This window comes from Callorhinus ursinus, unplaced genomic scaffold (genome assembly GCF_003265705.2).
Source record: "Callorhinus ursinus isolate GAN/ISIS: 27379988/994484 unplaced genomic scaffold, GSC_fseal_2.0 scaffold18, whole genome shotgun sequence".
Classification (NCBI taxonomy): domain Eukaryota; kingdom Metazoa; phylum Chordata; class Mammalia; order Carnivora; family Otariidae; genus Callorhinus; species Callorhinus ursinus.
Genome location: NW_027397080.1, coordinates 25,711,198 through 25,724,021, shown reverse-complemented (window position 1 = coordinate 25,724,021; position 12,824 = coordinate 25,711,198). Strand labels below are relative to the sequence as shown.

Below are 12,824 nucleotides of genomic sequence, written 5' to 3'. Positions count from 1 at the left end.
TGTCCTTGACTACAATCCTACCAAAGAATACCAAAAAGTGTTCTTTTCCCCCATCTTGCAGATGGGGCTCAAGGAAGTGGTCTCCGTTCAAGGTCCCAGAGGTAGTGAGTGGCGCAAGGCAGCCAAAATTTAAACCGGAACCTGACTCAAGTCCACCTTAGAATCCATTCTCCTGAGCATCAAAACCTCAGCCCCATTCATTCATTTATTCCACAAATATTTAAGATCCTGTCTGTGCCGAGGTCCGAGAAGATCCAGGTGAACAAAACAGAAGACCCTGCCCTTAGAAGCTTACATTCCCGTGGGAGGAGACAGACGATGAACAATATAAAGAAATAAAGGATACAGTGTGTTGGTGATAAATGCAAAGGAAATTTTTTTTAAATAATAAAAACAGGGCGGGGGGGGATATGAAATCTCTTTCTTTATATCCCCAAGGAACCTATATCATTGGCTCAATGAAAGTTTACTTCATTCACCTGTGACTTTCCCCCTCCCTCCCCGCCACACACACGCATCCCTTTCTCGTGCTGAGGGCAGTCCCTGGCACATTCTATGGCGGAGCTCGCTTTAGTAAATAAGTTTAGGAGTCCTGGATTCTCTAGGCCTTGGGCAAGTCCCTGCCCCTCTCTGGGCCTCAGTCTCCCCATCGGTATAAGGAGGAGTCGGACTAGAAAGGCTCCCTAAGGTCCCGTCCAACTCTGACGCTCTAGGATTCTATGAATAGGGTTAAAGAGAACAGGGACCAGCGATTGCTTCCCCACCCTAGCTACTGTTACTAGACGAGGGCCATCTCCTGGTACGAGTGGAAACTCCTCCCTGAATCGGGGAGGTCTTTGGGGCATCCCATCATGCATCGCGACTTTGCCTCTCTAGGAGGCACGTTTTGGCCTCTTTGGTCACGATCGTCCCTTTGGATCCAGCCGAAGAGCGCGCCTCGTTCCTATGGCAACCGCGCCAGGTCCACGCGCAGACGGCGGGTAGCAAGGGTCAAAACAGATTCGCAAAGTAGAAGTCTTCGACCAGTTCAGTCCGCGCCTTCGGTGAGCCGAGCCTTTAAGTGTCACGTGACCCGTCCCGCTCGTCCCCGCCCCTCTCCCCGCCCGAGGTCCCGGCTAGCGCTAGTGCGGACCGGAGGCTCCCGGCCCGGCGGACTAACTGGAGTACGGACGCTGCAGCCGGTTGGGCCGGTGCCCTTTCCCGGTAACTCCTTCCCGGCGTGACGCGCGGAGACGCGGACGCGGCGGGGCCGGGCAGGCTCGGGGATCTCCCGTCAGTTCCTCCTCGTTCCCGGTTCCCCCGGGCCCGGGGAAAACCGGGAGCCGGCAGGGCCGGGCCCAGGGCTCTCGGTGGGCGGCGGGGAAGGCGGCCGTCTCCTGGAGGGTTGCGACCTCCGGCGGGAGCTCAGACCCGGAGCGTGCCTCCTGGAGCCGCTGCCCTGACCAGGGGATACTGCCCGCGGGCGGTAGCCTACCTGTTGGGCAGGTGGTTTCCTGCCCCGAGGCCGGCACACTCGAGCTCGAGACTGCCAGCCAAAGAACTTCACAGCCCCCCCGCCTCTTGGGCTGCTCACTGGAGGCGACTGACACGGTGGAATAAGGCAGCGATTGCACTGCGTGATAGACAAAAATAATAAGTATCACTTTCTGACTGTTGACCCTATGTTCAGTAAATCCTTTACATACATTTAACTCCCTTGCTGATCCTTTCAAGGTGGTATTATTCACCTCCATTTATGAATGACACTGAGGCTTAGCAAGTTTAAGTAACTTGCCCAAGGTCATAAAGTGGTGGAGGACAGATCCCAGTATGAGTCTGTTTCCAGAGCCTGTGTGCTTAAGCAGTCAGTAGCTACCTCACCTTCCCGAGTTTTAGCGCCCTGTACGTGTTTTATAGGGCAGAATAGGTTATAGGTTGCCTTAACGAGGAAGAAACTGAATTGTTTTAGGATTTTTGTTCAGCATGCATGCAGTCCTAAAAATTGGCAATCAAGTGAGTCAATTTCGTGAGCACTCCCAGGCACTATTTAGACTTCCGCTTGTCAAAATCCACCGCTGTTACAGCTTTGCCTTCCTTAAGTAAGGTGTCACATTAGACACTTGAACCTTAAAACTTTAGTAATTCATGAAAAGTCAAGATAAATATGACCCTTGAAAATTCACCGTATGTTGGCACAAAGGTCATAATTCTGGACTGTAAATTCCGTGCAATACAGCACTACCTTGTTCATTAACCAACCAGGATTGTTTCCGAACCCACAGTGCATTCAGTTACTGCACTCACCAGACATGGATCTTTAACGTTTGAAGACCCTGCCTGGTCTACAGCCTTTGCCATTAATCTCCCTTCACGTGGAAAACTAAATTTTTTCTCCCAAGTTTTTCCTCATCTTTGGTCTCCATTTATAATAACCATATTGCTCATGGTTAAAGAGCATCCTCCCTATTTTCTTGGTCCAGTGGGTGTGGTGAGAATAGAATTGGGGTACACAATGTCATAACCGTTTTTGTTTTTTTTTTTTAAGAGTATCTCACTTTCCTACTTGTACTTATTTAACCCCAAGAACGTCACAACTATTGAATTTCATAGTTTTGCACCTGGCAAATCTTATGATCTCATGAATTTATTTAGCCTGTACTCAGTGAAGTGTTCTTAAGCCACGTATCTTTAAGTTTAAAGTATTATTGTCAGAATAAGTAAAACAGTGTATTTAAGATGTAGTTGCCTCGATTTTCCTATGTATGTTTTCCCACATTTGCTTATTAGTTCTTCATCTCATTCATTTTCAGTCATTTCTAGAGCTTTTCTAATCCAAGGAGTCTGGAAAGTTGCTGTTAATTCTTACTGCTCATCTTTTCATCTATAATAGTTCTTATGTATGATATATTCAAAAATAGTAGCAAGATTGTTGATTTTAAAAGACCTGGTCAAACAGATTGACACTTTTCCTGCCAAATAGCATTTGTTTGTTTGTTTTATTTTTCATCTATATATCTAATCCCTTTATCTAAAAAGCAAGACTGTCCAGGTTTCTACCACTGAAACTTACTGCTTCTTCGATCATTTCAGCTCTGGAAAGGAAGAGAAATGGAAGTGAAAAAGTTGAGCATTTCCTGGCAGTTCTTGATAGTTCTGGTTCTGATCCTGCAAATTCTGTCTGCGTTGGATTTTGACCCATACAGAGTCCTAGGGGTCAGCCGAACAGCCAGTCAGGCTGATATTAAAAAGGCTTATAAGAAGCTCGCCCGGGAATGGTAGGTGAAACAAAGAAATAGCAGTTTAATATAAGCTAAGCAGTTTTAGTAGGGGAATGAAGCCTAAATTATGGTTAGCTTTTATTTATCTCTGTTTCTATAAATATATGTATCTGTCTAAAATATTTTATTGGGGAGAACTAATGTTCATGTTATTCTTTAATTTTTAGTGATGAGATCCAAAGCCTGTGTTGCTATGAAACCCCCTTTTAAGAATTCTTTGGCCTAAAGGATTACCCTAGATGCTGCTAGCGTATTTAATGTTAAAGTCAAAGGGAGCTTTAGTTTTAAAAATATATATGTAAATAATCAACCATAGATCAGCTAACCATCCCCACGATGTGTTATTCATAAAGTAACTATGAGTGTCATTGCTGAAGGGAACACCCTCCAATCCTGTGTTCTAAATTATTAATATTAAGCTTTCAAGAAAATTTAGAGTAAGAGCTTTTTGCCCTCAATTTTACAATATTTAGGAACTGAGTACATTACTCTTAAAAATCATCCTATAGAAAAATCGTGATTTTTACCTAGATAGGTTTTGTATTTGCTAAAGAGTATACAAGTGTTTGTGAATTAGCAGGATAGCAGTAAATTTAAAACTTACGGACAGACATCGTCAGTTTTTTCCCCCAGTGCTTTGGACATGCCAAAGAGGTAGAAGTATCTGGATCATATAGCTAGAGGGGAGCAGCAGGAGGGGAAAAGATGGGAAGGGCACAGGTGACTAGAAGTTGGGGGAGCCAGTCATAGGTAATAAAAGCAGGTTTGGGATGAGACCGATCATTGCACACATACTGCGTGCTAGGCTCCAGGTTCTATGCTTTTTATCTTATTTACACCTTATAATTCCCTATGAGGGAGATATGCTGTCCCTCTTTTACCTGTGGGGAAATCTAGGCTCACTGTTATTAAGTATTACTTCTGGGCTCCATAGCTTGACCTTCTGCACCAATAGGTAGTTTATTGCTTTTTTTACTTTCTAATCGCATACGCGTCTGAGCAGACGTAAGAGTGAGTGGGTTAGTGTTGGGGCGGGCAGGAAGTTAGGCAGGAGCAAAGCTGCCACATGCAGATGACATTGCAGGCTGTGCATGACTCTGCCTGACACCATTATTCTTCAGTGAAGGATGTAACTTAGTTTTAAGCTGGTTGCGATAAAGGTAAAATATAGTTTAAATTATAATGTTTTGAATTCATAAATATTTTAAACCAAACTCCAATCACAGAGAATCCAGAATTCGATACTAAAAATACAATCTGATTATGTGTGGCCCCTTTCCAGGGGTTCTCTTTACAGTAAAATTGCTTTCCACGTCGTTTCAAACTCTTGCCTCTTTATATTTAAAGCAAAATACATAAATCTGCAATAAATCCATAAGGTAGCAACATTCTTTTGGACAGGGTACTGGCCTTTGGAAACATTTTAAAAGCAGAAATGATCGCTTGAGTATGTGGGATTTATTAAAATGTACAGCTTTGACTTTTCTGTCTTCCAGAGCTGAAAAGGGTGTTATGCTATTAATTAAATGAGTCATATGCTTCTCTTCCTTAATTAGATTCTCTCTAGGAGTCATTCATCACCTTAGAAATAGAGAGAGTATCATCCAGGGAAAGTCTAAAATTTTACTTCACCTTTGTATTTTCACTGTGTTATTCCTTGTTACTTTTTTGGCTATGGCAGTGTTTTATCCCTAAAATCATTGGTTTCACTTCGTGATGGCTTCATATGCACTGAAGATAGCCAGTTTGACTTTTCGGAATGAACTGCAGCTGGGGGAAGTGGTTAATCATTGAATTGGGTTTGTAACTCTCCTCTGCTAGGTTTTACTACTAAGTAATGTTTCTTAAGCTTCTCAAGAGCTTTCCCCTTCTTTGGTGAAACCATTTCAAGTCACTTTTTTCTCTCAGGAAAGCTATGTTTCTCTCCTAATAATTAAGTTTTAACATAGGTGCCCTTCTTTTGTCGTCTACATTGGCGAAATAAACACCCTCACATCCCAAGAAAGAGACGTCCTAAAATTTGATCGGAAACAAATGGGTATAACATGGTCAGTCACTGGAACAGTAAAACGATTTGTCTACGACTTTTTCTGTATTACTTTTTCTACAGCCAGTAGGTACCAAGGACAGTATTTTCTTCATTTCCAGGTTTAAAGGACGTGTATCATATTGCGGTTGGTGACATGTTTCCTACACACTGAAAATAGTACTGGGCAGTTCTTTCCTAGAGCTGGATTTATCCTTTTTTCTACATGTTTGCCACCTTGTGGTAGTGTCCTGCAATTAGGAAAATATCCCTTATAACCTGAAACTGTCTTGTGGCTTCCTCCCTGTTCTCTGGCCTTGGTTTTGTCTGCGTCAGGATCTGTGGTTCTAACCCAGCCACCCTCACAGCCCTCTCCTTGGTTTGGTCTCCTCCAAAGCCCCTTCCAATCCTTCCCCTACCACATTCTGTATGTTAAATCTTCATTTGTGTGAATGCATCATTTCTCTCTTTTCAGCCTAAGTTTGAATATTTAAAACACTTTTTTTTGTCATCCAGAAACATGCTTTGGAACCACCATCTTGTTTCCTTAAGTCATACGATTTTCATTATACCCAGCTGACATTTTTTTCTCACTAATATCCATAATGAGAACTAAATAGTTAAGGGAGGAATGATGTCTAAATTCAACAGCCAGCCATTTTCAGTTTATTTTTAGAGAAATCAGAATATGTGGTATAATTCATTCAAACATGTTCCTGCCAGAATAAGCTGATCAAGTCATAAATTTTCTTTATTCCAATGTACTTGGTGCTGTTTTTAGTAGTCATTTGCTTCCAGGTGGATTGTTTCTCTTTCCTGAACCTTTGCTAGAGGAAATTTACTAAAAGTTAGCAGAAGTGGTTACATAAAGAGTACTCTGTAATAGAGTCTCTTAACAAAAAGAACGTTGAAAAATCAGTTGGTATAAAACACTGATTCAGGTCTTGGGGGGATCCTAAGGAAGTAAAACCTAGCCCCTACTTTCCAGGACTTTAAAAATCTCCAAAGTGGAAATTGGCATAAACACAGGCAGATTACAGAATAACATATGACCGCAAATGGATATAGTTAATTGTCAGCTGTGTAAAATAGCAAACATTAGTTCTAACAGAAGTTTAAATCACTTTGCATAAACTGTAGATTTTTCTCACCTCTTAAAACATGGGGCCTGGAAATCATTATCCATTTATAGGTAAAAGGCCACCTTAGGCAAAAAGGGACAAGCAGAGCAGTAACGAAACTGAAATGTTCTCATTTGAACATCAGCAGCCATATGCTATTTGGAACATGGTTGACACTAAATGAATTCACGCCGTATCGGAAAGCTATTTCCTGTGTCTACCTGAGTTGTCAGAAGAAATCCCTTCCTTGATAACATTCTAACGTTGGGATGAGTTGCTGCCATCCTGGGAAGAGAAGTCGGTTCGTAGGGCTCAGTGACATTAGCTTGGAACCAGCTTCAGCAGTGTTAAGGAACCAGGTAAAGACATGCCTATAGCGCACCTTTCCTCAGTAGGATGCTGCCAAACTCCCTGGTGCTTTGAAAATGTGCCCTGCTGAAGTGCTTTGGGTAGAAACACCTGTTTCAAAGTTTCACTTAATTATTATGGTCACGTGAAGCAAGTGATTGCTTCTACCATTTATTTTTGAAACCGTCCTAACAGAATGGCCTTCCATTTGCCTCTGATGTAGTGAACTGTGTGTACAAGATGTTAATTGTGTGTAAAACATTAAATCCACACTCACTGCCTGCCCATTTGTGTTTCAGGCATCCTGACAAAAACAAAGATCCTGGAGCAGAAGACAAGTTCATCCAAATTAGCAAGGCTTATGAGGTATCATGTCAAACTTGTGATACATCCATTAGATCTGATAAAATATTTTTTTAAGTGGCCAGTTTTGTGAAGACTCTCAGAAAGGGCACGCTCCCAATGCCCTTGACCCAGTTTCTAGATGACGGTAGAGAGAGCATATTTAGCCACATCCAGTATGTTGAAATTGGTGCCTGAATACTTCAGCCCTTTAAAACAAAACAAAACAACAACAACAAAAAAAAAAACTGGCCTGTTTTAAAGGCTTTAATTGGAATTATAGAATTCTCAGAATTCCTAAATGTAGGTCTCTATTTCCTTTGTAGAAACTTTTATCACATGCTCACCTCAGCAGCATATATACTAGAGCTTATATTAAAGAAAGACTGGTGTTCCTGTATTTATTAAAGTCGCACAAGGTTACAAGTACATGTAAACACCAGATTTTCAACAATTTTCCAACAGGTCAGCTTACGTAGCTTGGTCTAGAATGGGCACAAAAGATCAGTCCATGGCTTCCTGATTTGTGTATGGTAATGCTCTTCGAGAGACAGCGCTTGGCTCATAGAATGGCACATCATCCTAAAACAGCTTCTCGAATTTTAGACTTCAGAGTTATTTCTAAGTAAAACAAAGCTAACGTACAAGACACTGAACTCAGTTCTGTGGGGACTTTTTGGTGTTCGCAGCTTTTCCTATCTCGGTTTGAGTTATTTCAACTTAAGTGGTGTGACCCAGGCCATTTTTTTGTGGTCAACATTATGTTAAGTTTTATTTGTTTTACTGATGTGTCAAGTACTCTGATAACTCAAAATCTCTAAAGCCAAGATGAACGCGAATATCTGAAGGACTGAAGTCTTTTGGTCTTGAAATACTGAACGTTTCTATTGAGAGAGGATTTTCCTGGCATGTCGGAGACTGCATTCGGAATATCGAGCCGTGCTATAGCTTTACATTTCTTTTCCTGTGTCTTCCGTGCTGCTCACAGAATAGTCCTTGGGGTAAAACTTTTTCCATTTCACAGATTTCCTATTGTTGTCTTTCCTTATAGATTCTTTCCAATGAAGAAAAGAGGTCCAATTATGACCACTATGGAGATGCCGGAGAGAACCAGGGCTACCAGAAGCAGCCGCAACAGCGGGAATATCGCTTCCGGCATTTCCATGAGAATTTTTACTTTGATGAATCCTTTTTTCACTTCCCTTTTAATTCGGAGCGGCGGGACTCCATTGATGAGAAGTATTTATTGCACTTCTCACACTACGTGAATGAAGTGGTTCCAGATAGCTTCAGGAAACCCTACCTCATCAAGATCACCTCAGATTGGTGCTTTAGCTGTATCCACATCGAGCCTGTTTGGAAAGAGGTAGTTCACGAACTGGAAGGATTGGGTAAGATAATTTTATTTGCTAGAAGGTGTCTGTATAGAAGAAGGTAGCTTTTGTATCTTGAATTTTATGGGCTCTTGGGGAGAAGGAACAGTGAGATTTCTCTTCACAAGTTCATGGTGACTGGGGTCTTTCCAGGGACACATTTTCAGAGAAAGAAATATGTCAGCCATTCTCATTTTGCACTACTAATTTGAAGCCTTATCTGTATAGTTTCCTAACATCTAATTGGGGGCCTAATACCTAGGAGAAGTTTAAAAATTATTGGTTGAGCAAAGCAGCCCTCAAGCATCAGTTTTGATGCTGGTGGGATCTGCAGATTGTTCTCATCAGTATTTGTGATTTCATTCTGTGGTTAAATTTGCTAGAGCTGCCATAACAAAATATCACAAAACAACAGAAATGTGTTTTCTCACATTTCTCAAGGTTAGAAGTCCAAGATCAAGGTGTCGGCATGTTCTTTTTTTCTGAGGCCTCACTCCTTGGCTTGCGGATGGCCACCTTCTCCCTGCGTGTCCACATGGTTGTGTCTCTATGTGCATGTTTCCGGTATCTCTCTCTCTCTCTGTGTCCTAATCTCTTCACAAGGACACCAGGCATATTGGATTAGGGCCCACCCTACCGACCTCATTTTAACTTAATTACTTCCTTAAAGGCCCTGTCTCTAAATACAGTTACAAAGTACTGGGGGTTAGGACTTCAACTCCATCCATAACACTCATGGTCTTGGGTTACCACTCTGGATCACAGATTAGCCCTTCCTGTGTTCATAGTGACCACTTAGTGCCAGGAAAACGCCAGCAATCCAGACAGGGTATTTATTTTAATGACTCTGAAAAGTTGGAATTACTGAATTGTGTGTGTGTGTGTGTTGTGTTTTATAGGCATTAGCAGACCTATTCTTGAGTAACTAAAAAAGGCCCAAACTCAATCATAGGGGCCAAGAGCCTAGATGTCTCTGGAGAGAACAGACCAATGAAAACCATTAGTTCGTTTATCCTAAAACAGAAATTTTCAGCTTGTGGTTCAGAAGCACTCCAATTTGCCGAAATGCTTTCGTGAGACTGAGTAAAGAAGTTCTTGGAAGAAGATGAGGAAATAAGTTTAGCACAGTGTCAGCCATGTGGTGGGCAGTCAGCGGATGCTTGCTGGTGGTGCATAATGAGTGAACGAGAGGGTAAGATCAGCTGGAAGCCCCTGGGTTGAACAGCTTCTTCGTCAAAAAGTGTAATTGCATTTTATACCCCACTAGGTGGTATACTAAAACCTATCTAACCTCCTTCGTCTAGGAGCCAACATTCAGACCCAATAGCAGAACATAAACGTTAAACCACCGCATAAGTTAGGACGGCAGTGCGTTTACACCAAAGTCAGATTAGGGCCAACATTCTCTTTTAAACATGCCAGGTGAACAACGTGAAGGAGGAAAGCATGGTGGTTACCTGTGTCCCATCCCTGGGCTTGGGAGTCATAGGTCAGTGTTCAGTGTATGTGCCGTTCCAGCGAGCACCAGGCAGACCAGTGTTCAGATCTGAGCTCTGCCATTTACTGTCTTTGTGTCCTTGGACAAATTACTTAATACACATTTCTCCATCTCTAAAACGGTTGTAATAATGTCAAACCAACAGGATTGATATGAAGATTAAATGATAAAAATATCTATTAAGTTTCTAGGATATATTAAGCACAGACGTAAAATGAGCCTTAGGGAATTTCTAATGAACTAGGTTTTCTGGTTTACCAAAGTAAAAATTTTTAAAACGCCTATTTTATAAATTTTTAAAAATCAGTCTCAAATACATGAGTCTACTTTCCTCAACTCACTGGCTACCAGGCACCGACTTTCGACTTACGTTCAGCTAAGTCTCACAAGGTAATTAGAAGTTGGATGGGCAGGAAACCAAGGAGGAACATTATAGGCAGAGGCAACAGGGCAGCCAGAGACACAAAGAGCATCCAGGGGAGAGGGGGTCGCAGGGTGTGACTCAGGTATAGCTGAGGGGGAGCAAGCCGGAAGAGCATGCTGGGACCAGGTAGTAAGGAGCCTTAAAGTCCAGGCTCGAGAAGCTGGACTTTATTTTACAGTGCGTAATAAAGCCAAGAAAAAAATTGTCACGTAAAGGCATGATTTAATCGCATCTACACTTTAGAAAGCTGTTAGAGGGGCACCTGGGTGGCTCAGTCGGTTAAGCGTCTGCCTTCGGCTCGGGTCATGATCCCGGGGTCCTGGGATCGAGCCCCACATCGGGCTCCCTGCTCAGCGGGGAGCCTGCTTCTCCCTCTGCCTCTGCCTGCCTGCCTGCCTACTTGTGCTCTCTCTCTCTCTCTCTCTCTCTGTCAAATAAATAAATAAAATCTTAAAAAAAAAAAAAAAAAAAGCTGTTAGAGCCGGTTGAAGGACAGATTGAAGAAGGTCAGAAGAGTGGCAGGGAGGTCACCAGCCCTGGTAGGACAGCAACCACTGGCCCAGACTAGGACAGAAGGAAGAGGGAGGTGGACAAGTGTAAGATATTTGAGAGGTCGGATCGTGGAAGTCTGGAGGGACCTGGCTCCTGGAGACCACCTGAATGTGAGAAGTGAGAAAAGGAGAGAGGGGGCCAGGATTGACTCTTCTGACTTGAGCCAGTGGATGGGCAGGGAATTCAGGGAAGAGCTGGATTTGAGAACTTACTCTAAATTGTAACTGCGTTTGGACGTACTGCACATGATGACATGAAAATAGTAACACTAGCTCATATTTATGGAGAATTTACCATACGCCTAGCACAATTGCGTCAACCCATATGAAACAACAGCCATTCAAGGCAGGTGCTGCTGTCATCGCTTTTTTACAGACATGTAGCTCATTTTGGGAACCTCGTCAGGGTCCCACCGTTGCTGTTCGGCAAAGCTGGGATTTGAACCCTGGAAGTCTGGCCCTAAGTCCGTGCGTTGCACACCATGCCGTATCGCCTTTTAATGTCCTTAAATCTTTGATGATGGAAGATCTTGCCATTCTTTTGGTTTGTCATGCTGTTTGATTATAGTAAGTCAGGACTCAAGTGACAGGATGGAAGAAGCTGAATTTAGATCCATAGAAGTGACATTTACTGAGGGTTCAGTCCATTCCCCCACTGCACCCCCGAAGTTCCCTGGAAGGCTGGTTTTGACCAAATGTATTAGTTTGGTTTATAAACCATTTTCCTCTTTGGAACATTTGGATTGGTTGAAGATTCCCGACAGTCAAGGTCCACTTGGTTACCGCTGGGTGGCAGCACGATGAGATCCTTATGGCGTCCATGGCCATTTCCCTGTCCCGGTGAGGCAGCACTACCCTTTAAGGCAGATACTGCCAAAAATGTTTCTTTTTTTTTTTTTTTTTAACATTTATTCCAGAGATAGAGAGGACATGAGCAGGGGGAGGGGCAGAGGGAGAGGGAGAAGCAGACTCCCCACTGAGCAGGGAGCCCCATGCGGATCATGACCTGAGCCAAAGGCAGACAGACACTTAACCAATTGAGCCAACCAGGGTACCCCCTACCAAGAATGTTTCTATTCTGAGTTAATAGGAAGAGCAGACTGGGGCACCTGGTGGGCTCAGTCAGTGGAGCGGGTGACTCTTGATCTCGGGGATGTGAGTTGGAGCCCCAGGTTTTATGTAGAGATTATTTAAAAATCTCTCTTAAAAAAAAAAAAAAAAAAGGAAGAGCAGACCATCTTAAAGATCAGCTGAGAGGTCTGGGGAAGCTCGGATCTTCTGTCAGAATAACGTAAAATGCCTGGATTGCCATGGATGGATGAAAGAGAACAGTTCTGCCCCGGGGAGAGATGTGGCCGCTGGTTAGGTAGAATCCACAGCCATGCGGCGTGGTAGCGGCTAGTGTACAAAGCAGCCCACGTGTGTGGACAGCCGCCCCGGGGAGAAGGGCCAGAGTAATCGGCACTGCCTTCAACCTCGAGGAGCTTCCTGTTGAGCTGAAGAGAAAAGATGTACCCAGAGAATGCACACCTGACATTTGCAAGTACAGAATCACATTTGCAATTACAGAGTAATAAGCACTGCAGGAGTAAGCAGAGGATGAGAAAGAATTCATGTTCTCATTTCACATTCTCTTCTTGGTGAACCAAGTACTATGTTAGACGTTAATATATAAGTTGTAATAGTTTTTATTGAGCCTTTCAGTTGTTTGGCATTGTGCTAGGTGTGTTTTGAGGATTGTCTGTATCCCCAGAGCAGCTCAGGGAGAGACCGTTATTATCCCTGTTTTCCAGATAAGCAAACCGAGGCCCAGGAAGGGTAAGGAACTAATCAAGGTCACACTCTCCACAGGTAGAAGTGCTGGGATAGAGATCCAAGAGCACA

General features: G+C 43.1%; 1 protein-coding gene across 5 annotated transcripts in view; it reads left to right on the top strand.

The window, feature by feature from the left end:
• Positions 1-946: 946 nt before the first annotated feature.
• Positions 947-12,824, top strand: part of DNAJC16 (DnaJ heat shock protein family (Hsp40) member C16) — a 39,635-nt gene continuing 27,757 nt past the window's right edge. Inside the window, exons 1-4 of one of the 5 annotated variants that reach the window (XM_025856867.2) lie at positions 947-1,043; positions 3,070-3,254; positions 7,052-7,118; positions 8,146-8,485. In XM_025856867.2, coding sequence (XP_025712652.1) covers positions 3,088-3,254; positions 7,052-7,118; positions 8,146-8,485 — 574 coding nt within the window. In that variant the 5' untranslated portion in view covers positions 947-1,043; positions 3,070-3,087. Of the gene's footprint in view, positions 1,044-1,098; positions 1,204-3,069; positions 3,255-7,051; positions 7,119-8,145; positions 8,486-12,824 lie in introns of those variants that run through there. The other 4 variants (XM_025856865.2, XM_073903317.1, XM_073903316.1 and 1 more) reach the window with 4 other exon arrangements.